General features: G+C 55.4%; 1 protein-coding gene and 1 pseudogene across 1 annotated transcript; one reads left to right on the forward strand and one right to left on the reverse strand.

Moving 5' to 3' along the window:
• Positions 1-26,571, forward strand: part of LOC128782904 (zinc finger protein 271-like) — a 510,341-nt pseudogene that overhangs the window by 177,025 nt on the left and 306,745 nt on the right.
• LOC128782974 (olfactory receptor 14J1-like) lies at positions 22,507-24,653 on the reverse strand. Its single transcript, XM_053933567.1, has one exon. It carries the CDS (start codon positions 23,270-23,272, stop codon positions 22,601-22,603), a length of 672 nt encoding a protein of 223 aa, XP_053789542.1. The 5' UTR covers positions 23,273-24,653; the 3' UTR covers positions 22,507-22,600.

Here is a 26,571-nt window from a genome sequence, read left to right on the forward strand (position 1 = left end):
ATTCCCAGCAGCATTTCTTGTTTGGGAGTTTTAAACAAATATTTATGAGCCTTTTGTCACTGAATTCCTGAACTGAAGAGCTCAAGAAAGAAGAGGCCTCTGGAGTAGGAAAATTCATCAGCAACCTCCAAGGGGTTGAGGATCCATCCCCATCAGAGCAGCAATGAGCAGAAATGGGCAGAGCTTTGTGGCTGCCCCAGCTCTGGGATGGGCCCTGGGCCTGGAGCAGGAGCAGCTCTGGAGGGCCCCAAGGCCGGGGCTCTTGTGCTGGCTTGGGCAGATGGGATGGCAGCAGGGGCTGCAGAGCTCTCAGCAGCTGAGGCCGAGGGGAGCAGGGCAGCCAGGGAGCCTCCTTGTGCCTTGGGCAAGCCCCTTCCCCCATGGCTGGGGCTGAGTCCTGGCTGAGCTGCAGCTGCTGCTGTGCCCTTGGCAGGGGCTGAGGCCGTGGGGCCAGTGGCCAGAGCAGCCTGGCCTGAGCAGAGCTGTGGGGCCAGAGCCGGCTGGGCTGTGCTGGGGAGAGGCCCTTGGTGCTGCACAGAGCTCAGGGCAGCTGGCAGAGCTTGCAGGGAGCTGGGCTGGGCTCCGAGAGCCTGGCCCAGAAACCATCAGTGTCCATCTCAGCCTGGCTGAGCGTGCAGGGGCAGGACTCAGCCCAGGCCTTGTGGGGCAGGGCCAGCGCCTGTGCAAGGCATTGAAAACAGGCAAGTGGCCGAGAGAGGAGGCTGCTCTGTGCCCTTGGGGGCATGGACACAGCAGGGAGGGGGCCCAGGACATTTGTCAGCGCCAGCCTCTGTCGCCAGCCCTTGGCAGCCCTGGCTGCTGAGCCCAGCTTTGGCCTGGGCTGAGTTTGGCTGTGGCCCAGCTCCATCCTCCTGCGGGGCTCAGGGCCTGTTCCCGGCCATGGCCAGCCCTGGCCGGCCTCTCTGCTGGCCCAGAGGCCGGCAGAGCCCGGGGCAGGGCTGTCTGTGCAGCCCCACAGGTGCCACAGGCTGGGCAGGAGCTGGCAGAGGCTGCCCAGCAGGGAGGCCATGGGGCACAGAGCCCCAAGGCTGCCGTGGGCACCACGGCACAGGGGCCGTTCCCAGCCGCAATGCTCCTGTCCTGGGCTGGGCCTGCACAGGGGCTGTGGCACCATGGCTGGGCCAGCACAGGGCCACCAAGGGGCCACGCAGCCGCTGCCGGGGCTGGCAGCAAGGCCGGCCACAGACAAGGAATTGCTGAGCGTGGCCTGCGCTGGCCAGGGCTGACTGTGCCAAAGGCAGAGCTCAGCTGCCCTTGGGGGCTGCAGGAACACTCAGGAGCCCAAAGAGCCTCCATGGCTGTGCTGGAGACCAAGGCTGGAGCAGGGAAATGCAGGGCTGCTGTGCCATGGGGAGGGCATTGAATTCCAGCACACACCTCAGCTCTCTGATGATCCCGGCACCGTGCTGGGCCCTGTTTCAGCCTGAAGCAGAGCAGATGTTGATGGCACAGGAGCCCTGCGGGGCTGGCAGGCACCTGCAGCCTGTGTCTCAGGCTGCTCCTTCTCCAGGGAAAGCAGGTGGGAGTTGGAGCCAAGGAGCCGAAACCTGCAGGTGCAGCCTGGGTTGGAGGGAGCTCAGATTTGCACAAGGCTGCTCTGAGTGCCAGGGCTTGGATGGGGGAAATGGTGGGGTGGGGGTAGGGACAGAGTCTGATTGATTGTCAGCCATAAAGGCTCTTGATTTTCATATCTATTCAAACTGCATGAGGAGGTACTTGGATTCAGTGTCAGTTGGAGATTGCTCATATCAATGAATTAACAGGAAAAAAAACCCTAAACAGAACCTAAAAATATCTTTACTCACTGTCTTTTTATATAATATACTTACTTTGAATACACTTCTGAATTCTACTTAACCACAAAATATTTGGAAACGTGAATTATTCCCAGAGGCTTGGCTTGTTATGGTGTTCTGAATGTTAATTAGCCGTGGGACACTGAATTCCTGAACAGAAGAGCTGAAGGCTGGAGAAGCCTCTGGAGCAGTAAAATTCAGCAGCAGCCTCCAAGGTGCTGAGGATGTCAGCAGCCCCCACTGAGGCCATCCCTGCCCAGAGACCGTGGGGGAATGGGCAGACAAGGAGAGCGTCCCTGGGGCTGGGGCAGCAGAACTCAGAGGCACCAGCGGTTCCAGCTGGGAAATGGAGTGTGGGATGGGGCTGTGAAAGCCCTGCCTGGGCTGTGCCCAGCAGGACACACAAGCCCTGACCCCCATCCCCCAGACAATTCTCTCAAGGAGACATTTAAAAGGAATTACAATTATTCATGTGCTCCAAATTGGACTCACTGGAGAAACACCATCAAGAGATTCTCAGCTCAAAACAAAAAAACAGCCTTTACTGGGAACTTTAGAAAAACAGAGAAACTTTGGCAAAAGTTTTAATACGACATTCAATGAAGAAAAAACACTTCTCAAAGCATTAACTTGGCCCATTTAACTTCACAAACTCTATGCCTGTTCAATTTTAAGTTAATCAACATTTGCAAGTGGATGGAAGTAGAAGACAGAAAGATAGGCAAAAATATTTTAGAGAAGCACACACAGAGCTACCAACTCCTGGATTCCAGTGATGTTCAGATAGAAATTCCAAGAGGAGGTAGGGTCCAGATGTGTGCTTGCCTTGTGGTCAGCCTTAAATACCCCTTGTTCTTCCTGGGCTCTTCCCCCAGGTGGGACTTGGGGTCATTTGGTCACTCAGGAGCTGGGCTGGGGCTCCAGAGGTGGCTGTGGAGCATTGCCTGTGCTGTGCCAGGGACTGGCAGCCACTGCTGGGCTGGGATAGATGCTCTGGGGGGATTGGGGTTCCAGGGCAGGGCAAGGCTGGACCTGCCCCTTCCTCCCCACACAGGAAATGTTTCCAGCCAACAATCTCCTCCAGTCTGTCAGAACAGGCAGTGTTGGAGGTGGAACCCCAATTCTGGCCATTGGCACCTGGTCTAGAAGGACAGTTCTTATCCACAGGAAGGACAGCCCCAGTTTTCAGTTCATTTCACATTTGATTGCCTGGATTCGGTTTGGTTTTGTTGTTGCTTTGTTTCCTTGGTGTGCCTGAAGTTCCAGTTAGGAGCAGAGTGACTCTTGCCAAGGAACTTTGTGGTGCTGTCGCTTAATATTAAATCTGTTTTTTGCTGCTCCCTTGCTGGGGATTTTTCCAGCGCTCTCAAGCCCTCGTTGGTAACAGGGTAAAGGAGCCCTGGCCAAGGCTCTGGCCCTGGGGGACATGGGGACGCTGCCGGGGGGTCCCTGTCCCCCTGTCCCACCCCCCACAGCCCCGTCCCCCGTCCCCGTGTCAGGCTCTGGGGTCGATCTCGTGGAACATCCTCTGGGGGAGGCTGCGGCGCCGGGGGCGGGGGGACCCGGGGGGACAGGGGACCCCGCTGTGCACGAGCAGCGTTGGACTTCTCTGGGGGAACTGTGAGGGGGGCTGGGGTGGAGTGACCTCCCCAGTGACCTCACACAGCCCCTGTGATGTCACACAGCTGCCCTGTGATGTCACACAGCTCCTGTGATGTCACACAACCTTGTGATGTCACATAGCCATCTCTGTGACATCACCCAGCCCACTCTGTGATGTCATACTGCACCTATGATGTCACACAGTGCCTATGATGTCATACAGCCCCTGTGATGTCACATTGCCCTTATGATGTCACACTGCCTCTGTGATGTCACACAGCCATCTCTATGATGTCACACAGCCCTGTGAAGTCACACAGACCTGTGATGTCACACAGCCATCTCTGTGATGTCACACAGCCCACTCTTGATATCATAATGCCCCTATGATGTCACAATGCCCTTGTGACATCACACAGCTATATCTGTGATGTCACACTGCCCCTATGATGTCACACTGTCCCTGTGATGTCACACAGCCTGTGTGATGTCACACTGCCCCTATGATGTGACACTGCCCCTGTGATGTCACAGAGCCATCTCTGTGATGTCACACGACCAGCTCTATGATGTCACAGAGCCATCTCTGTGATGTCACACGACCAGCTCTATGATGTCACAACGTGATGTCATACAGCAGTGCTGTGATGTCACAGAAGTCTGTGATGTCACAAAGTGACCCTGTCAAGTCACAGTCTGTTCTGTGATGTCACAGCCTGCTCTATGATGTCACACAGCCACCTGGTGATCTCACAACCCACTCTCTGATGCCACAGAGCCACCCTCTATGATGGCAGAGTCTGCTCTATGGCCTCACACCCTACTCTGTGAATCACAGCCAGCTCTGTGATGTCACAACTCCCTCAGTGATGTCACAAAACCCTCAAGAACTCAGTTACATTGAAACACTGAAGTTTCTTGTACTTTGAAGAGATCCCTGCCAGGGACACAACTGAGAAAGTGTGGAAGGAAAGCCCAGAGCCCCAGTGCTTCAGGGCAGGTGAGAAGCAGCCCTCGACATGCCAAGGCGGGCAGGTGGTCCCCAGGAGGCCCAGCCAGCCAGGCCTGGTCCGTGTTCCCCTGGTTTGGTGGTGATGCCTTGAGAGGCCACCTAGAACAGAGCTAGACAGTGCTAAAGGAATAAAGCAGGTGTTTATTAAAAGGCCTTCAAGGGATACACCTGGGGCAGTACAAGAGTCTGGCCCTGGCTCCATCCTAGATGGAGTCCAGGTCACGAGTTTTCCCTGGGGCAAACAGGGAGATTTGGTCTGGCAGGATGTGTAAAACAATCTCCTGTAATATCTACTTGTTCTCACACAGAGCACTTGGCTGCAGGGACACATTCCCATCGTTCCTGCCTAGGTTTCAGGATTCAAACAGTGCTGTCTTTCCCAGGAGCTGTTCCTTCAGCTGCCTCGGGAGGGCCTTTTGGCCTCTGGACCCACACTCTGGCTCCTTTATTAGCACTGTTGGATCCAAACCCTTTATCTCCACCAACAGCAGTGATTTGAGGTGGATCTCCTTTTTTCCCAATTGTTTTAAAAACTGACAACATCAATAATTGTGCTACCCTGTCATGGGTTTGAACAATCCAATCTTGTTCACTATTGTTTAACACAATTCCTTCAATTTCTCCTTGACAATCTGCATCAGTTCCTCCTCCCATGACATGAGCACTTTGCAAGGCCAAGCTCCAGTGAGCAGTTATGGAACCAAAGTGTCCTGGAGGAATCTGGATTCCTGTTCCTGTATTGTTAACTCTCATTTGCTTCTGATTTATCCTAACTAATTGCAATGCATGAAGGTCCAGCCCTGCAGCCTCTGGGCTGGCCCTGCCAGGGCCATCCCAGCCAGAACAATTTCCCAGGCAGTCCAAGTCTCACTGTCCATGGCTGTATTTGCAAATTGGGAGCAGCCGTGCACAGCCAGGGGCTTTCCATTTCCCCAGGGGACCATTGCTAAGGGCATGGAGCACATCTGGGAGATGGCTTCTCCATGGGGACAGGTTCCCATCTCCTCATTCTTTCAAATGCTCTTTTAACAACCCCTTCACCCGTTCAACCAATCCTGCAGCTTGTGGATTGTCTGGGACATGAAAAACCCAGCAGCCTTAATCACTTTATTTCTCACATAACAGACAAAGCATTCCGCACCACAGTATCAGCAAATCCTATAAAAATAGCCAATTTCATCCCTTCCTCCTTTATTCATTGTACGCAATCTTGCAGAGTTTACCACTGACATTTGGGTCTTGGCCAGTCCTTTTCTGTAGGGTATTCAGTGTCACAGTGAGCAGCCAAAGCTGACATATTAGCATTGTCAGCATTATTTCACATTACCATTTTTTAATTATACAGATCTAAATATAGATTATTGGATTATATTATATATAACTATTATTATTATTATTATTATTATTATTATTATTATTATCATCACTTGCACAAATGAACTTGAGTTCATGACTTAAACATTCTTCTGTCGTTCCATGTGGGGATGTTCCAACAACAATTTTTCCTTCTGTTGGTGCTGTTTCCAATGTTTCATTAATAAAATTCACCCTCATCTTCCCAAACCCACAAGTTCTTTTCCTTTTCCCATATGCCATTTTTGGATGCATTTTAAGACATCCAAGGGTTCAGCCTCTTTTAACTGACTGCCCCACTGCTCACACGGTGCTCCCACCTCAGCCCACTCCAGAGACAGGGAATTCCAGGGAAGGGCTTCCCACCTGGGAATTTCTGATGGGACTGATTCCTCACATTTACATTTAAAAAGTGACATTTTGTGGTGATCTGGCCAGACTGTGCCAGTTTTGTTTCACCAGTGGGCAGGGTCAGCACCAAAAGACACAGACACCAACTGAAGGAATCAGTGTCATTGACTGTAGCTCAAAGCAGCAAAGAATCACAAAAGGAGCAGCTCAGCAATGCACCCAACCATCACCACCCAAGATTGCAGCAGTGATTAAGAAAGATCCAGCCCCAGTTACCCTCAGGCTTTACCATCCCCCAGATCCACACAGCAGCTGGGGAAGCTGTCACAGCCAAGGGCTGCAGAGCCACTCCTGGGCACTGGCAATTCCTGCAGGTGCCTCCAGCCACAGGTGAGGCTCCAGCCTCGCTGTGAGAGGGCCCAGCTCTGACAGTGCTGAATGAACAAACTGACAGCACTTCTGGTGCGGGAACTTCTGCTTTCATCCTCCTCTTGGCTTCCTCCCAAAGCCTGGCCAGGGCCCCAGCAGGAACCAAGGGAGGTGACTTTGACCATTCAGCCCCAGACAAGGCCAGATGTCGGATTTCATGGCCTTGTCTGGCTTCTAAACACAGAAAGGTCAATACATGTTTCACTAATGAGTGGATACATCTATCACAGTGCTAATAACCATGAATATTTCATTAATGAGTAGATCCAAAGATAACTTTTGGCTGGAAGGTTCATCCAGAGGCCACCTTTGGCTCAGGGTCTGTTGTTCAGGCCTCACTCAGGGCTGTTGTCCAGGCCTTGGCACTTCAGGGACGTGGTTTAGTGCTGGGCTCGACACTGCTGCGTGACCAGCTGGACTGGATGAGCTCAGAGGTCTTTCCCAACAGAAAGGATTCTGTGATTCCATGATTCCATCTGCTGCATTCAGCCAGCTCCATGTTAGCAGCATTCATTTGCTCAGAAAGTCTCCTCTGGCCCAGCTCTTGTGGCCTGAGGCTTCAGCTCCTTCAGCTCCTGGTGCTCAGCTGCTCATGCTGAAGCAGATGAGTCGGAGAGAAGAACACAGTCCATCCAATTCCTTCTGGGACACGGAGAGGGGAGGCTGTGGAAACAGGAGCATTGTTTGCTGTGGCCTCCTCTCTGCCCTTCACGCCTTTCAGCGCTTTGAACCAGCCAAGAGCTTTCTCCAAGAGTGCAATGGAGCAGCTGTTCCTGCTCCCGGGTCTGGCTCTCTCCAGTCTCTGACCTTGCCTGCTTTTGTCCCTCTTGCTGTGCCCTCTGCTCCCCCAGGGCTCGGTGGCTGCTGCCCAGGACTGTGGGACTGGCACAGATCCCGTGCTCGAGACCCTCCTTTCTCTGCCCTTGGAGCTGCCTGGGCACAGCAGCCTTTTCCATCTGGAAGCTGCCCATGGACAGGGAGTCCCCAGCTGCGTTCCTTGCACAACCTCCAGGAGCCCAGGGCTGCCATCTCAAGTCCCTGCTGGCCCTGGGGGCTCCCAGGTGGGCACAAGGGGGGCAGCAGAGCCAGCAGGGAGCCTGCGAGTCTCTTCCAGCCCTGTCTGCTCCGAGTTTGGGCCTTGGAGCCTCAGGTGGCCAAAGGCAGCTGCTGCTGGTCCCTCTGTGTGCCCGTGTTCAGCAGTGCTGCTCCATCAGTCTGTGCCCAGCAACGGGGAAAAGCCTCAGCCCTGCAGGGCCAGGAGCTGCCGGGCTCTGCCTGAGCAGCTCAGCCAGAGGGAAGGGAGCTGCTCCCCACGGGAACCAGGAGCAAAGGGCTGGAGCACCTCGTTCTGGGGCACAGCCCAAATTCTGGAGGGAGTAACAGAGTTATTCACATGCACTGGTGTGTCAGCACTGCAGGTGCTGTGCCTGCAAACACATGGCTCGAGATGTGCAAAAGAATTCTGCAACTCTTGGCTGGATCAGGATGTCAGCAATGCTGAACTCCAGCTTAGTCCAAAGCAAACACTTTACCCCCCTGCTCATATCTGCTGGATTTTTTACATCAGGGTATCCAGAGAAAAGTAAACAGAGGAGTAAATACTTTCATTGTTTATCAGAAATGTATCTCATTTGCTGTACATTTCTTTTTCAGGATGTGTTATCTGCTCAAAAAGAAAAAAGAAAAAAAGAAAGGAAAAAATGGGAAAAATATGAAAGAGAAAAACAAGAAACAAATGTGTAGTGAAAATCTTCTGTAACTTTGGATCAAGAGGTATCGGATCTTTTTAAAAGGAGGACTCATTTACTTGGGGCATGTTCTGATGGCCTGATCCATCTTACGGACTGACCTCAGCATCCTTTTTTTTAAAGATTTTGGGTTTTGTTTCCAGTATTTAGATTTTTTTTTATTGGAGTTGAAGCAATAGGAGGATGAGAGATGGATTGTGCATGACTGTGTCTTGAGATATTGCAGTTTGAAACTTGGACCTAAAGTATTGAAAATGAAACTTACAAATCCCAGTGCATTGTGTGACAGCAGCTTTTCCTGTAGGATGTGCAGCATCACAAAGACTTCATCAGTGGGGTTGGGGGTGCTTGGAGCTTTGTCCTGTGCCACTCTGGGATGTCATGAACCAGGACTTCACCTGCCACCAGCCCAGGTCACCCTCTGCCACCGCAGCTCCTTGGACCTTGTGTCCCCAGAGCAGACACAAAGTGTTTCTGCTGCTCCCCCTTTGCACAAATCCACAGAGAGCTGGGATTTTTCCAAGTCTCGTGTCTCCACTGGGCCATATTCCCAAAGAACCAGCAGCACATCCTGATGAATACGGCGAGTTACGTGGATGGTTGTCAGCTCCACTGCCTGCCTAGAAATCCTGAAACTGCTTCTAAATGCTGCTCCTTCAGCTCCTGGACACCTTCTCACACAGAGCTGGGGAAAAAATCCCCTGGCCACCGGCTAAAAGGTGAGTTATGCCAAAGTTAGAGCTCTGTGGGAAATCTCTCTCCCTCCCTGTCCTTTTAATGTATCTGTGCATGGGGCTGTGCATGGATGTGTCTTGTATGCAAAGGAAGGAGCGTGCAAGCAACGTGACTGACACTGTCACTGTCCATGCTATTCCATACCCATGGGTACAGAGACATTCTGGAAACCCTGGCACAGACAGAGCCTTCTGTCCATGGGTACAGAGACATCCAAGAGCCCCTGGCACACACAGAGCCTTCTGTCCATGGGTACAGAGACATCCAAGAGCCCCTGGCACACACAGAGCCTTCTGTCCATGGGTACAGAGACATCCAAGAGCCCCTGGCACACACTGGCCTGGCACACACAGGCCTGGCAGCACAGGTTGCTTTCCCCACAGGCTGCAGGAGATGAGAACACAACATTTGCCAACACTGACTGCAAGCCACAGCTGCGGGTGCTCCCCGTGAACCTCAGCTCTGGGACCCCTGTCTGCCCCAAGCTTCAGGGCTGCAGTGGGAGCCCGGCTGGGCTCTGCCCTGGGGCCATCCTGCAGGGACAGCTGCAAACAGGGAGCATTCCCTTGCCACCAAGAGCCAAGCCAGGGCTGCAGGGCAGCTGCTCCAGCCCACACTGCACTGCTGAGTGCTGTGCTCTGGGGCTGGGGCTCCCCGCACAGGGGACTGGACTGGTGTGCCAGAGGAGACAGAGAAGCTGCAGCTTCAGCCTAACTGAGGTGGGTGCGTGGGCTGGGAAGAGTGGGGAGGCTCAAGGGCATTCACAGAGCTCATCCTGCTGTAAGGACGAGGAAAAGGGAGTGGGAACTCAGCAGTGAGGAGAGCTGAGGGCTGGAGAGAAGCTCTGAAGGACACTAAAATCCCACTGGACCTCTGAGACATTGCTGCTCCTCAGCCAGTGACAGGATGAGTCCCTAAGCCTGGGGCTCGGCCTTCCTTGTGGTGAGGGGCATCAAGGAAGGCAGCAGTGTGATGGAGACTGCCATGGGCTGGGAACTCACTGGGGGAAAAGAGGGAGCAGTTGGGAAGTAAAAGGCAGGTGGGAGAGAGAACTGTTCAGAGAAGGGCTGAGCTACTGCAAAATGTCATTTGGGGTTATCCCAGATTGATTGCATTTCAGAAGTTTTTGAACAAGTTTATTTTTTGGGTGGTGTCATGTTTTCCCTGGGAGGTGTACACTCTGCAAACTTGAGCTGTGTTGCTGAAATGCTCAAGCAAGGCTGTGCTGCAGGTCAGACCATTTCTTCTTTGGCTGATTCTGGCCCGGTGCTGAGCTCCAGCAGAGCCCTGGCAGAGCCCAGAGCAGCCTCAGCACCCGCAGAGCCCGGCTGCAAGGAGAGAAAGCAGAAAGCGCCCGTCAGCTGAAGGCTCCTGTCCCCTTGTCCCAGCCGCCCGCGGTGCCCAGGCCATGCTGGCCGTGCCCAGAGCGGTGCCCAGAGCTGCCCATCACTGCTGCCTTTGGCAGCAGAGCAGGAGGGCAGGACATGTGCCCAGCCTGCAGCCAGCCACGGCACATCCAGCCCTCAGCAGCTGCCCGGAGCAGGATGCTCCTGTGCTCGCTGCCATCTCCCCAAAGCTCTGATCCCACCATGCCAAGCAGACGGGACCCACCTGACGCCATCCACCGCTGGAAGAAAAGCTGGTCCCAAACGATGTCCTCAGCCTTCTCCAAGGGCACGGCCCATCCACGCCACAGCTGCTCCCAAGCACTTCCCCATCCAGACTGGACCCCACCTGGAACGCTTCCTCTAGAAAAACAAACAACAAATGGTTTAAAATAGATTACAGGCAAAAAGGGGAAACAAGAAAAAAGGTCAAAAATCTTATCTCTGTCAGGGGCTTGAGGAAGGCCCAACCCCAGCATGCCAGGGAAAATCCCACCCACAGGTGAGGGAAGCCCAGGCTTTCTCCCTTCCCCCTGCACTGCCCCCCAAAATAACGGTGATCCCAAAGCAAACAGGGGCAGTGGAGCAGCCCAAGCCCTTCCTTGCCTGCAAAGCAAAGCAGCCCCTGCACAGGTTCTGGAGTCCCACCTCTGCTCCCACCATGGGGGTTGGTTTGTGTCGGGCTGGCTGCCCCAGCCCAGGGCACGGTGGGTGCTGGGGGCTGTTGGCAGGGCCAGGAGCCCACTCCCATTTCGTACCCACCCCAGCCCATGCCCCCAGCCCTGCCAAAAGCAGCCTGGCAGCCGACTGAAGGATCAGCTGCATCCGCCCCAGCAAAGGGGGAACCTTTGTCTCTCAGCCAGGCTGAGCAATGCCCAAATCTGGGAGCATCCCCCTGCGTGTGGACTCATCTGCAGATTCCCTGTGGAGCCTGGTTTTGGAGAAGGTGCCAGAATCCACGTCCATCATCTTCAGCTGGCCAGGCCGAGGGAGAGATTGTCATCCTTGAGGTTGTCCTCACTGTCTCCAGCAGCAGCAGCCCCACCTGGTGCAGCTTCTCCAGGGGCTCCTTCTCCTTCCCCGGGGCCAGACCAGGCTGTCAGGGTTCTGCCCAGGGCCCAGCTGTCAGGGAACCAGACAAGCAAACCCTGGGGGATGGTGGCCACCAGTGCTTGCCACACCAGGTGTCCAGCTCAGCTCCAGCCCAAGAGCTGCGTGTTCCCTTCTGCTGACCCCTGCTCAGAGCTACAGGCAGCACAAAACCTGTCTGGTTGGCTTTGCCACTGATTGCCAAGAGATGTGTGGAGCTGTTACCTGCCAGGCCCCTGGATCCAACTGTGCACGTGGATCTCTCCCATCCTCTAGGGCAGAGGAACACCCTGCACCCAAGGATCACAGAAAAGCTCTTCTAAGGACAGCCTGTCCAAGGACTGCATGGACAAACATCTCTTAATGACATCTTGGCACTCTGGGGAGAGAAACCTGGAATCACCAGTCAGTTGGAGAAGTTGCCCCCATGTTCCCATGCCCAGGCCATGCTGGGTGTGCCCAGAGCTGGGCCTGAACTTCCCCATGGATTCTCTGTTTGGAGGAGAGCAGGAGAGCAGGACTTGTACCACCTCCTCAGCAGCTGCCAGAGCGGGATGCCCACGAGCTGCTGCTGTCTCCCAGCACTGGTATTGCCCCCATGGCCAGAGATGAGGATCCACCTTGAGAGAGCCGTAGTGGGAACAAGATCCCCAGATGATCTCCTGGCCCCTCCTGAATGGGTGCTTGCCCATGACCAGGTGGACCAGCAGGAGGTCCAGGGACCAGATGGTCGCTGCCTCGCCGTGGTAGCGTTGGTGGTGGATCCACTCTGGTGGGCTGTAGGACAGGGTTCCTGTGGAAAACAGACAGAGTTCAGCAGGGGGATGCTGCTGCTCCCAGAGCCTGGCCCCAGCACCCCTGGGCATGTGGGGGCTGCCCCAGTGGCACTCGGGGTTACCACTGCCCTCTGGCCAGCACCTGGGACTTGTGTACAGACTCAGGGCTGGAAAAGAAGCCACTGGTGCTGGAAGAGGGCAGCAGAAACCCTGGGAAGGCCCAGCCATGACACACAAAAGAAAAACTCACACAGTGGTGGAGAAACTCACTCGACTACCTGTCTGCACAGCCCCCCAAAAATGTGAACAAGCCAAGGCAAACAAGGGGAGCAGAGCAGTCCAAGCCCTTCCTCACCTGCACACCAAACCGTCCAGGGCACGGGGTCAGACCCCCCTCTCTGCTACCCACATGGGGGTTTTTGTCGGGCTGGCTGCCCCAGCTCCAGCCCCAGCCCAGGGCACAGTGGGTGCTGAAGGCTGTCAGCAGGGCTGGGAGCTGGACCCCCTCACACCCCCACCCAAATCAACCTGGCTCCAGCATTAATCCCATCCCAGCTGCAATAGGGGGAGCCCCGGTGCTGCACCCCGGCTGGGCCATGAGATGCCCAGGAGCATCCCCTGGCAGGGCTCACCTGCAAACTGGGTGTAGGCTGCGTCTTGGAGGAAGGCGCCACAGCCAAAGTCGATCAGTTTCAGCTGCCCGGTGGCCAGGTCGAGCAGGATGTTCTGGGGCTTGATGTCCCTGTGCAGGACCCCGCAGCTGGTGCAGTGCCGCACGGTCTCCAGCACCTGGCGGAACAGCCCCCGCGCCTCCTCCTCCGGCAGGAACCTCCGCTCCGCCAGGAAACCCGACAGGTCCTGGCACCGCTCCGGGCGCTCCAGCACCAGCAAGAAGCTGTCGGGGAGCTCGAGCCACTCCAGGAGCTGAATGACACCAGCGCAGCCAGAGGCCACCTTGGCCAGCAGCACGATCTCCAGGGGTGCGCTGGTGCCGTCGGGCTGCGGGAGGAGCGCGATGCCGTCAGTGGGGCTGAGGCCGTGCCGGGGCTGGGGAAGCCCTCAGCCAGCCCGGGATGCTCTGCATGCCCCGCTCAGCCCACGCCCGCTCTCCCTGCAGGGCTCCCGGCAGCTCCCACCCTGCCGGGCCCCGGCTCATCCCCGCCCGGCACGGCCCGGCTTCTGCCCAGCAGCGAACCCAGCCGGTACCGCTCCTGCAGGGCCTCCTGCGCCTTCCCTGCGGGCGGGACGCGGCTGTCAGCGCTCGGCCCGGGGCCAGAAGCGGCCCCCGAGCGCCCCCCGAGCGCCCCGGGCCGGCCATTCCCAGGCGTTCTCTGCTGGCAACGGGACAGCGGCGGCTCGGGGCCGGCGGCCGCGCTGCCGAGCGGCGGAGCTCGGGCCGGGGAAGCCGCAGCGGAGGCGGCGGCAGCGGCCGCGCCGCCTGTGTCCTCCGCGGGGCCCGGGAGGAGCCGGGGCCGGGGCCGGGACTGGAGCCCACGTCGGGGCTGGGGCCGGGCTCGGGCCAGGCGGAGCCAAAGGGCGGCGATGCCGCCCCAGCCCCAGGCACTGATGCCCGCCCAGCAGCGCCAGCGCCAGCACGGCCAGAGCCGGGCGGGGGAGAGACCGCGGCGGGACGGCCGGGGACGGGGACGGGGATGGGGACGGGGACGGGGACGGGGCAGCCCCGCCCGGGGCCGGGGGCGGGTCAGGGGCATGGCTCGGCCCGGCATGGGGAGAGAGAGACTGGGAGAGGAGGGGACAGCGGGAAAGGGAGAGCGAGAGAGGCTGCGGGACAGCGGGAGAGGGAGAGGAGGAGCAAAAGGGAGTCGACAAAGCCGCTTCTTTCGCTGCTTTCGCTGCTGTTGCTGCTGCTGCTGCAACTGAAGCAACTGAAGCTCCGGGGCCGTTTGTCCCCGTGTCCGTTTGTCCGTTGCCCGCTCGCCCCCGCGCCCAGCCCCGTGCTCCCCAGGGGCAGCCCCTGAGCCTGTCCAAACACGGGAACTTTGCCCTGTTCAGCCCAGACCCAGAGTCTGGACTCCTGCCCAGGGGCACAGGAATCCCCTTGGGCGCTGCTGTGCATTGTCCCTGCTGAGGGTCAAACACTCTCGGAGCGCATTCCCTGAGTGCAGAATTTGTACCTGACCCAAGCACTGCACTTACCTCTCCAGCAATGATTTAAAAAAAAAAAAACCCAGGGGAAGGCAAACTGTGTGTAGCTCATGGTATTTTACGGTGTCTAAAACTTGCCAAGTCATGGATTTTAGAAGTGAGACCCATTTGGATTAAGGGGATGGAGAAGTAGTGCAAGATGGAAAAGAGGAACATAGAAATAAATGGAGGAAAACATCTTCGATTTTTTCTTCCCATTTTCATTTCATTTCTTAAAAGCTGTTTCAGTTTTCCCGGAATCTTCTCCACAGTCCTGTTTGCTCTTTCCAAGAACCTTTCCTGGAGAACGAGGAAGCTTTGAGCAGCTCCTGTCACAAGATGTGCCACCAGCTGCAGCTTCTCTTGCCTTTCCACACCTTGCATGCAGCTCAACTTTTGCAGCAAAGCAGGAGAAATATTTGAAATACTTGAGAGCTTGATATTCCTTTTCCTTGTGGGCTGGGCAGTTGTGCCATTGGTGAGGTTTTCATTGTTACTGTTCTACCCTAAGAAACCCTGACGGGCTACCAGGAATTGTCAGGGAATGCAAGCCTGGCTGAATTCAGAGAAAGAATCTGCAGAGCCTGCAGCCAGAAATGGAGAGCTGTGTGATCATCATTGCAACATCCCCATGGACATCTTGAAAGTGATCTAGGAGATGGAAATGGGCTGACAGAGGGAGTTTGTTTCTGTGTTCAGTTTAGAAGCTTCCACATCTCATGCACTGATATAAATCAAGAGCACAATCAGTTCATGGAAAGCAGCAGAACAAGCTGGACCTCTCAGGAGATGACTGAAAGAATCTGAAAAGGAGAAATGCAGGCAATGACTTGGTGCACTTTGTCTGGAAGAAGGGTAATTTTTTCCTTATAATTTCTAATCCATCTCCTCTGCATTTGTCTTTCTGAAAAAGGCCATTTCCATCCCAGATTCCCCATGGAATGGGAAGCCTGAGCTTGTGGAAGTGCCTGAAAGATGCCCTGTTCCTCTGCAGGGACACTCAGGCTGGAGCAGGAGCCGGAGCCCTCTCTGGGGAAGCCTCCTCCGAGCTGGAATTTGTGCCGTGCTGGGAGAGGAGGAGGAGGGGGAGAGCGCTGGGCGCTGTGTGGCAGGAGCAGGAGGTTTGGGCCGCAGGACATTCCGTCTGCGCCGCTGCCCCGCAATGGGCGGGAACGCTGTGGGGAAGACTGGGGGACACTGGAGCGGACTGTGGATGGCACTGGGGGGAACTGGAAGGGCCTGGGAATGAACTCAGGTGTACTGGGAGGGACTGGGCTGTACTGGGAGGGACTGGAGGGGCACTGGGGTTGTACTGGGCTGTACTGGGGATGAACTGGGCTGTGCTGGGAGGGACTGGAGGGGTTGAATGGGCTGTTCCCGCCTCCGCTGCCTCCCATTTGCCGAGGCTCCCGCCCATCACAGACCTCAACCAATCAGCGCCAGGGATTGTGACTTGGGGGCGGTGCTTGAGGCTGCACTATCTTTTTCTTTTGCCTACAACTCCCGTCATGCTCTGCGGCCCCATAGAGCCCCATTGAGGCTGGGACTACAACTCCCATCATGCTCCTTGGCCCAATAGAGCCTCATTGGGGCCAGGACTACAACTCCCATCATGCTCCTTGGCCCAATAGAGCCTCATTGGGGCCAGGACTACAACTCCCATCATGCTCCTTGGCCCAATAGAGCCCTATTGGGGCCAGGACTACAACACCCATCATGCCCCGCGCTCCACAGATCCCCGGTATCCGCCCCCATCTGTCCCATAAGTGTCCCCCAGACCCTCCAGGATCCCCAAGTGCCCCGCAGCGCCCATTCGGGAACCCACAAAATTTTCCTCGCAAAGTACAGCAAAACAAGAAACTTTGGAAAAGCATTTAATACAACATCCAATCCAACGTAAAACACTTGTCGTAGCAGTAACTTCATTCACTCAGCCCATTTAGCCCAAAGCCTTAAACACTTCAGTTGTTCAGGTACCCAAAAATGTTCCATAGAAAGAGCTTTAGAAGGAGAGGAAAGAGAGAGAGAGACAGAAAGACAGAAGCTCCATAGAAAGACACACCTGTGGCTCCCAGCTCCTGGGGTTCCAGTGTGGCTGAGACACAAACCCCAGGGGAAGGCAGAGTCCATAGCAGGGGCTGACCTTGTGCTCCTTGGTTTTAAGCCCCTTGGTCTTCGTGGGCCTCCCCCCAGCTGGGACTTGTGATTGCTCGGGCATTCAGAGCTGGGTTAGCGCTGTCCCAGCTGTGTGACTGATTGACAGCTCAACCCAAGGTGTCTCGGGACATTGATCTCATCCAGCCTCTGACAGCGACCACGGTGACACTGGGGAACCTCATGGAACCATGGGTCAGTGTGACAATGCAGGTCCAAGGACACCCTGGTGACACTGGGGAACCTCATGGAGCCATGGGTCAGTGTGACAATGCAGGTCCAGGGACACCCCGGTGACACTGGGGAACCTCATGGAGCCATGGGTCAGTGTGACAATGCAGGTCCAAGGACACCCTGGTGACACTGGGGAACCTCATGGAGCCATGGGTCAGTGTGACAATGCAGGTCCAGGGACACCCTGGTGACACTGGGGAACCTCATGGAGCCATGGGTCAGTTGTGACACCCAGGGGACCTCGTGGAACCAGAGGAGACCTTCAAAATTCCAAATACCCAAGGATTTCCCCAGATGAAAGGTGCCAGCAAAGGCAGGTCTGACTGTCTTGGCCTATGGTGACCACCTCTCATCTTCCTCCAAAACACCTGGGCTTTGGGCTTTTCTTTCCTATGGGAAAAACCATCCATCTCAACCAGATGCCCATGGCCAAAGTTGGGAATCCTCCTTCAGAATTCCCTAGATCCAAGGATTTCTCAGCTGCCAGGACAAACAGCTCTGGCTGGCTTGGCCTCCCAAGAGCCACCTCTCTCCTCTTCTGCCCCTGAAACACTTGGACTCTGTGCTTTCCTTCCTGTGCTTATGGAATAGAACCGTCCTTTTTACCAATGCAGAAATGGCCAAAATTGGGATTCCACCTCCAAAATTCCTGATATCCAAGGGTTGCTTTCAGACAAAACAATACCAGAACAGAGAGGTCTGGCTGCCCTTGGCCTCTGGTGGCCACTTTTCATCTGGCCCTGAAACACCGGTGTTCCGTGCTTTCCTTCCTACAGACAAGAACCGTCCTTCACCTCCAGGCAACCAGGTCTGAAACTGGAATTCCACCTCTAAAATTCCCTCTATCCAAGGACAAAATCTGCCAGCACCATCTGATCTGGCTGCCCTTGGCCTCTGGTGGCTGCGGCTCATCCGCCCCTGGAACACTGGGGCTGGGTTGTACCCTTCAGATGGAGACCACGGTGACGCTGTGAGGACCTGGTGGAACCATGGAGACCATTGTGACACTGTGGGGCCTCGTGTCACCAAGGGGGCATTGTGACACCTCAGGGCCTCCTGGGAACAAGGGACCATTGGGACACTGTGGGGCCCCATGGAACCGAGGGAACATGGAACAGGTCTGGCTGGCTTGGCCTCCCGGGGGCCACCTGACAGGTCTGGCTGATCTTGGAATGCCAAGGGCTGCCTCTCATCAGCTCCTGGAGCACTGGGGCTCCATGCTTTCCTTGCTATGGGAAAGAACTGTCCCTCTTTTCAGACGCCCATGGATAAAATTGGTATTTTCTCTTAAAAAAATCCTGTATGCAAGGTTATCTGCCAGAACAAAACCTGCCAGCTCTGGCTGGCCTTGGCCTCTGGTGGTCACATCTCATCTGCCTCAGAAGCACTGGGGCTCTGTGCCTTCCCTCCTACAGAAGAGAACTGACCTCCTTGTCCAGGGGTCATGGCAGAAACTGGAATTTGGCCACCAAAATTCCATCTATCCTAGGATTGCTCCCAGACAAAAGCTGCCAGGACAGACAGTTCTGCCTGGCCTTGGCCTCTGGTGATATGAGCAGAATGTTTTCGTTTGCAAACACCTTGGAGAGGGCCCAGAGATCTCCCAGGCTGGGTTTGCAGGCCTCAAGAACCAAACACGTATATGGAGGCTGATGTGCCTGGGCTCAGTTGTGAAGAGACTGAGGACAGATCAGGAGTGGCCTGGCAGGGCTTGAAGGGTGGATTCAGAAATGGTGGAGCTTTTCTCCATAGTGGGAAACAGCCAGAGAGAGAAATTATACCAGAAATGCAGCAGAGGAAGTCCAGACTGGACACAAGAGGAGAATTTCCCTCCCAGGGCAGGGCTGTGGTGCAACACGTCCCCAGAAGGAGCCTGGAGCAGCCCAAGGCTTTGTGTGGGCAGGCAGAGGCAGGCAGGAGGCAGAGCTGTCAGCAAAGGAAGGGGCCAGCGAGGTGGGGCAGCCGGGGGATGAGGACAGCCTGCAGGGACAGAGGCGCAGGGCAGGTGTTGGAACCCAAGGTGTCCCTCAGACACTCTTGGATGTTCCGGGTCCAGGTCAGAAGCATCTGAGACCCTGGCATGCACCCGGGAACCCCTGTGGTTTTGAATTTGATCCATGGAACAATTTATCAACCTGGCCGGAAGAACAAGAAATCACAAAAGTTTCGATATTATAATAGAAGTAGTCACAAAGTGAAAGGAAGGATTTTTGAGTGCTGTGCAGGGGGGTTTTAGGCCTTGTACAGAGGGGCCTGAGTTTTGTACATGGGGGTCAGAAGTTCTAAGATGGAGGGATTTGGGCGTGCCCTGTCCTCCTTCTTTCTTCTTCCAATCCTCCATGTTCTTGGTGATGTTGGCACTCACAGATTGGTTTAGAGTAGAAAGTCACTGTTCAATGTAGGTGATAGGTATTGGGGAAAAACTATAAACATTTAATACGTAATGTGTGATATAAAAGATGGCACCAGCCCTTGGGTGAGAGAGACGGAAAGAGACGGAAAGGGACAGAGACGGAGACGGAGACGGAGACGGAGACGGAGACGGAGACGGAGAGAGACACAGAGGGAGAAGGAGTCAGAGGGAATGTCAGGGAGTGTGTGTGCCTTGAGATAACATGCAATAAACTACCTTGAGACCGGATGAATGAAGACTACTGAGTCTTTCCTTGAAGGCACGGGTTGGAGGAGAGACTTTACCGCCTCCCGGGGTCACCCCAATCTGGGGGTGAACCCTGTCAGTCCCTTTCCCTGTGTACCACCCCTGAACCCTCAGACCACTGGATCCTTGATGCTCTCCTCCACCCCCTCTATTCCTGTATTTATACCCTAAACCCTCCTTTGTCTTTGTCTTTAACCCCCAGACCCCTGGAGCGTCAGACCCTAATAAACCCTGGCTGGAGCTCCATGCCTGGACCCTCCCGTGTCTTCACTGCCGAGCTGCTCCGTCTGTGTGTGTGTGTGTGTGCTGGGGCTCTCGTGGCTCCTGCCCGTTAGCACAAAACACTCTCAGGGAAAGTCGTGCCTGCCACCACCACAGACCACAACAGTGTCCCTTGCGACCAAGAGGCCATTGTGACCCTGTGGGACCAAGGAGAGCATTGCTGCCCTGCCAGACCTCATGGAACCAAGGATCCACTGTGACACTGCAGGGCCTTGGGGGACCATGGCACCATTGTGACACTGCAGGGCCCAAGGATCCAAGGGACTTTGTGACACCAAGGGGTCCCATGGAACCAAAGGGACATTGTGACACTGGGAGGCCTCATGGAATCATGGAGACCATTGGGACACTCTGGGGCCTCATGGAACCGTGGTGACACCAAGTTGTCTGGGAGTGTTGATCAGCTGGAGGGTAGGAGGGCTCTGCACAGGGCCCTGGACAGGCTGGATCCAGGGCCCAAACCCAACAAGGTGAGGTTTAACAAGTCCAAGTGCCGGGTCCTGCACTTTGGCCACAACAACCCCTGCAGCGCTCCAGGCTGGGGACAGAGGGGCTGGAGAGCAGCCAGGCAGAAAGGGACCTGCAGGGACTGATGGACAGCAGGCTGCACATGAGCCAGCCGTGTGCCCAGGTGGCCAAGAAGGCAAATGGCTCCTGCCCTCGGTCAGGAATGGTGTGGCCAGCAGGAGCAGGGCAGTGATTCTTCCCCTGTGCTGGGCACTGGTTGGGCAGCACCTCGAGTGCTGTGTCCAGTTCTGGGCCCCCCAATTTAGGAAGGACATGGAGGGGCTGGAGCGTGTCCAGACAAGGGCAACAAGGCTGGTGAGGGGTCTGGAGCACAAGTCCTGTGAGGGACAGCTGAGGGGGCTGGGGTTGTTGATCCTGGAGAAGAGGAGGCTCAGGGGAGACAAGGCGGTGTCAGGGCACAGGTTGGACTTGATGATCTCCAAGGTCTTTTCCACCCTTGCTGATTCTGGGATTCTCTGAAACCAGCCTTGGAGCAGTTGCAGGAGGAGCCCTGGGCCTCCTCTTCAGAAGCTGCAGCAGCCCAGGTCCCTCAGCTTCTCCTCACAGCCCCAAAGCCCATCCTGTCAGTCCTGCAGAGCCTCTGCAGCTCCTCCTCCTTGCCCAGAACAGGGAGCCCCACAGGCAGACACAGCAGCCCAGATGTGCCCCCCTGGCCTGGGCTGCCTCTGGCAAGGGAGCAGCACCAGGCACTGCAGGAGCCTGCAGACAATTCCTGCAGCACTTGTGGGATGATCCTGCTCCCCAAGGGACGTTCCCATGGTGCCAAGTCAGGAACTGCAATGGGGAGTGGGGCCAGAGTGGGAAGGGCAAACAGGAATGGGCTGTGTGCAGGGCAGGGAACAGGGCTGGGCAAGAGGAAGAAATTTGTAGATGGAAGAGTAAAGAAAGTAAAGGTGAAGCAGAGGAAATGCTCAGGGCAGTTTGGGGGTGGCTGCCAGGCAGCCCTGGCTCTGAGCAACAGCATCTGCAGTGGGACAGGAAAGTCCCAGCTGATGGGAACAAACTTTCTGGCTGAGTGCAGAGGCCAGGACAAAGCTGAGTGCTTTCCCTGGCGTCCCCCAGCCCTTCCTGTCCCCAGGGGCTGATGGCATTTGTGCTGCCTCAGGTTCATGTCCCCACAGCACCAGCACGGGGGTGCTCCCGCCTGCTGTGTGCAATGCAAACAGGGGCTCCTGAGCCAGCACTGCCGTGTCTGTGCCTGCAAGGATGCGGCACCTGTGTGAGCTGGGGGAGAGGCCAGGGCTGCAGAGGGGGGATGTTGTTGGCAGCTCCATGAGGACGCTCTGGGACGCTGCCCTGGGCTGTGCAGCGCACTGGGGATGGATCAGCCCCTGCTCTGCTGCTCCTTCCCGTCTCCCCCAGGGCCCTTGCAGAGCACCAGCCGTGCTGTTTGCCCCCAGCCTGCCCACGGCCAGCCTGGGGCTGCTGACGGGGGTTTTCTGTGCTGAGCATTGGCCTGGCCGTGTTCTTGAGAGAGCCCGGGCAAGGAGCCTGGAGCCCCCAGGCCCTGGCCTGAGGCGTCAGCGCTGCCCCAGCAGTGCCCATGGCCTGTCCCTGCTGCAGCCCCGGCACTGCCACCCCCAGGACTGTGCCCGGCCCCGAGAGCACTCAGGCCCTGCAGCAACACCAGGGCCACCAGGGCAGCGGGGCAGGGCCACGGGAGCAGCACTGGCAACACCAAGTGCTGCTGCTGCTGCTGGGCACAGCTGCTGTGCCAGCACTGATCTGCCCCCAGCTCTGCACACAGACATTGCTGCTGCAGCTCCAGAGAAGGCAACAAAAGGGCAGCTCTGCAGAAAACTTTGCTGTTAGAACCTTGAGTTCCTTTAAAGCCACCAACAGCGCAGCCCCTCATTGACACAGTCTGTGGCCACAGGGAAGCTGGAGAGAAGCAATATGAGAAATGGCACTAAAAATGATAGTTCTTTTTGAACAATCTGAAAAACGAAAAACGAAGCAAAAAGAACCTCCATAATGAAAAAAACAAAAATTATCAAAGAAGACTTTTATTACAAGTGATTTGCGGAAACTGGCCAGCAGTTTAATGTTTCCGAAACTGTCCAGTCATCAGTCTCCACACTGCAGCCTTGAGCTCCTGGTTCCTCAGGCTGTAGATGAGGGGGTTCAGGGCTGGAGGCACCACCGAGTACAGAACTGACAGGGCCAGATCCAGGGATGGGGAGGACATCGAGGGGGGCTTCAGGTGAGCAAATGTGGCAGTGCTGAGGAACAGGGAGACCACAGCCAGGTGAGGGAGGCAGGTGGAAAAGGCTTTGTGCCCTCCCTGCTCAGAGGGGATCCTCAGCACAGCCCTGAAGATCTGCACATAGGAGAAAACAATGAACACAAAACAACCAGATGATAAACAGGCACTAACGGCAATGAGCCAAATTCCCTGAGATAGGATTTGGAGCAGGAGAGCTTGAGGATCTGTGGGATATCACAGAAGAACTGGCCCAGGGCATTGCCATGGCACAGGGGCAGGGAAAATGTATTGGCCGTGTGCATGAGAGCATTGAGAAAGGCACTGGCCCAGGCAGCTGCTGCCATGTGGGCACAAGCTCTGCTGCCCAGGAGGGTCCCGTAGTGCAGGGGTTTGCAGATGGACACGTAGCGGTCGTAGCACATGATGGTCAGGAGATAAAACTCTGTTGCAGTGCAGAAAAGAAAAAAGAAAACCTGTGCAGCACATCCAGTGTAGGAGATGGTGCTGGTGTCCCAGAGGGAATTGTGCATGGCTTTGGGGACAGTGGTGCAGATGGAGCCCAGGTCGCTGAGGGCCAGGTTGAGCAGGAAGAAGAACATGGGCGTGTGCAGGTGGTGGCCGCAGGCTACGGCGCTGATGATGAGGCCGTTGCCCAGGAGGGCAGCCAGGGAGATGCCCAGCAAGAGGCAGAAGTGCAGGAGCTGCAGCTGCCGCGTCTCTGCCAGTGCCAGCAGGAGGAAGTGGCTGATGGAGCTGCTGTTGGACATTGGCTGTGGCTGCACATGGGCACCTGTTCATGGAGAAAGGAAGAGTTAGAGGAGATACCTGTAACCAAAATCAAAGCCATTTTCCCTACACCCTCCTCTCTGACACACATGGACATGCTTTTGTGTTTAACAGTTCTGAGGTTTTCTTTTTAAGCTCCCCCCAAGTCTCTCCTGCAATTCTTGGAGATCAGAAACCCTCAGCATTTCTGCTGCACTCAGGGAGAACAGATCAAGTTCTGTGAGGCAAAGTGATGAGAGGAGAGTGAGGGGAGAGGGTCTTTCATTCAGACCTGTTCAAAATTTCTCTGGGCTTTAACATTTCTCCATGGTAGGATGATCAGCTTCCCACCTTTTTCCTAAAAAAACCCCAGGTTCTGTTGAAAGCAGATGGATCCAGCCCAGCCCAGCTCCACATTTGGAGACAAGGACTCACGTTGCTCATTTCACCAAGCCAGCAGCATTTTCAGTGTCACAACACCTCTGCCTTTCCCCATCAATCTGATAACTCAGAGATGCTCTAGGACAGGTTTGCATCCTGGATTGGAGCTCCCAGCTTGGACTGAAATCTCAGGAAGACTTCCAAGTGTCCTTCTGATGGCATTGGATGAAGGGAGATGCAGCTCCTTCCCTGGCTGCACTGCCAGCATTGCCCAGAGCCGGGCCCTGGGGACAGCTGTGTCACCCTGAGCCAGCTGTGCCCCCTGCCAGAGCCCCCAGTGCCGGGCAGCTGCTCCCAGCCCTGTGCTCTGCAGAGGGAACTGGGCCCGGGGCTGCAGAGCTGCCCCACGGCTCTGCTGCAGCTCTGCCTGCACAGGAGGGGCTGCACGCCTTGGAGCCCCGGCCCTGAGGGCAGAGGCTTGGCTGGGGGCACAGGAGGGAGGGGGCTTGTTCAGAGGGAGGGGCTGCACTGGAGGGGATCCTCTGCACATCTCTGAACTCTCCCTGCCACAGCATTTCTGGATTTTGTTTTCTCTCCTTGCCTGATCTTCTCTCTGCTTCCTGGAGAAATTTCTCCTGCAGGTGCTTCCCTGTGCCTGATCTCTCTGTGGCAGCACTCACAGACCCCAAATCTCTGTGCCCTCTCCTTGGCCTGACAGAACCCTGCCTGTTTGCAGGGCACTGGCTGGGGGCAGGTTCTGTTTGCAGCTTGGAGAAAGGAGAGCTCAGACTGAGCCTGATGGCTCCAGCAAAGGTGATGCTGCTGCTGTTCATGGACAGAGTGGCTGCAAGTACATTAGGGATCTTCTGTGAACCTACTGTTCACTAAAAGTAACAGTTCTGATGTCTCAGGCACCTGACAAAATTCATAATCAATAATTCATAATCAACCTTTAATATTCATCCCTCCCTCCCTACCATCCTTCAACAGAAGGAAACTGAATAGAAATTCTTTGGCAATCTCCTAATTTTTATCAAATCCTTGTCCTGGAAATATTCCATGACTGATCAGAACCCCTCAGCATGTCAGAGCTTCATGAGCATTTCACCTGCCCTGCACCAGAACTACTCAGAGTTGTACTCACAGGGTCTGTGGGCATTGGGATGTTCCAGCTTGAGGAGATCACTGCAGGAGCTGCAGCTGCATTGTCCTGCAGCCAGAGGTTCCTGTGCCAAGGGCTGGCAGTGATTCTGCCCCAGGCACTTCTCAGCACCTTCCCAGCCCTGACTGACTGAAGCTCTCTGTGCCTCTGGGCTGTGCCCACACTGGCTGCAGGCAGTGCCCCAGCCCTGCTGGGCTGGGAGAAGAGCTGCTCATCCAGAGAAATGTGCTTTTGAAGCTCTGCTTGCTTACCAGCATCACCCTCTGTGCCAGGAGCCCAGCCCAGCTCAGCAGCACAGACACAGCACAAGGACTTGAATGAACTCTGGGGCTTTGTGCTCAGGCCCTGAACATCAGGCCCTGAGAGGCAGCTGCAGAAACCTCTCCAGAACTCCAAGTCAGAATCCAACTCCAAAGTTTCTTTGACTTTTAATGGGTCCCACTGAGGGACACAACTGAGAAAGTGTCCCCAGGCCCCAGGCAGAGCAGAGAACTGGAGGCACTGATGACAGGTGGGGACAAAGAGAAGCCAAGTCTTGGTGGCCTGGGGCACAGCAGGGTCTGTGCCACCAAGGGCTGTCAGGAGACACCTTGTCCTGAGGCCCTGGGGCCTCCTGGCACAGCCCCAGCCAGGCTGGGCACTGTCAGCCCCTTGTCCTGCCCTCAGCATCCCCCCCTAGCCCACATCCCAGTGGCCTCAAGGATCTGCTGGAAGGAGTCCCTGGGGAGCCTTGCTCAGCAATGGCCCTGGGGGCTCCACAATGCTCCCAGGCACTGCAGGTTTTTCAAAGCACCTTGCCTTTGGCTTTTGCCTTCGAGTCTCTGAGAGCTTTGTGCAATCCTGGCCTCCAATTCTCTCTTTCAAGGAGTCCATGAGGAGCCTGTGTTGGGGATGGACCTCAGTGGGACCCATTAATGCTTTGAGACACTTTGGGGTTTTCTTCTGGCTTTGACTCCAGGAAAGGTTTGTGCAATCTCCTCTCAGGCCCTGAGGTTCCAGGGCTCAGCTCCAAATGCACCACGGGGCTCATTAGGATCAAGCAAGTCCTGACAAACCATGGCTCTGCCTTGATGTCCCTCTGCTCTACTACAGTTCATCAGGAAGTTTCTGTAGTGGTTTTGGTTCGCCAATTTGAGATTTCTCGGCCAATGCATCAATTAGTGTGGTGGGTTCAGTGTTGGCTAATTATCAATGCACTCACAAGAATATACTTACTCATTTCCTGCTGTGAGATAGGATTAGGAGAAAGGCAAAGTGGGCTCAAAACTTTAAAAGGGTATAAAGAAAAGTTTACAATAGTCAGTAAAAGAAAGAGTAATAAGAATCAGGACAAAACTTTCAGAAAACCTCTCCCTACAACTCTTACTGACAATGTAAAGAGACAAAACCTAAAATTTTCAGTCAGTTTTCCACCTCTAGAATAGTCTTTCTTCAATTCACTTAGGGAGAGGTGTCTCTCTTTCATGCCGTGGAGACTTCTCCACAAGAAAACAGTTCTCTTGTGGCTCTCAATTTCCACAAATAGCAGCCACTCAGAAAAATTGAAATCATCAAGTCCCTCCCATTTTTTCACAGCTTTTCCCACAGCTATGTTTATGGGCCATGTCAACTTATGGGGTATTAGTTTACAGATGAGCTGTTTAAGAGCAAAGGTTCTCTTCATCTATTTATGAAATCATCTTCATCTCTGGGAACAGAGGTCTTCTTCTTCTCTCCCTGAGGGCACAGGGTCTCATCACTCTTCTCTCTTTCTCTGTT

The sequence above is a fragment of the Vidua chalybeata genome, assembly GCF_026979565.1.
Source record: "Vidua chalybeata isolate OUT-0048 chromosome W unlocalized genomic scaffold, bVidCha1 merged haplotype SUPER_W_unloc_5, whole genome shotgun sequence".
In the NCBI taxonomy this organism is placed as follows: Eukaryota; Metazoa; Chordata; class Aves; order Passeriformes; family Viduidae; genus Vidua; species Vidua chalybeata.

Excerpts from the sequence above, each read along its gene's own strand:
- LOC128782974 (XM_053933567.1), bottom strand. The coding sequence starts at position 23,272 with ATGTCCAACAGCAGCTCCATCAGCCACTTCCTCCTGCTGGCACTGGCA.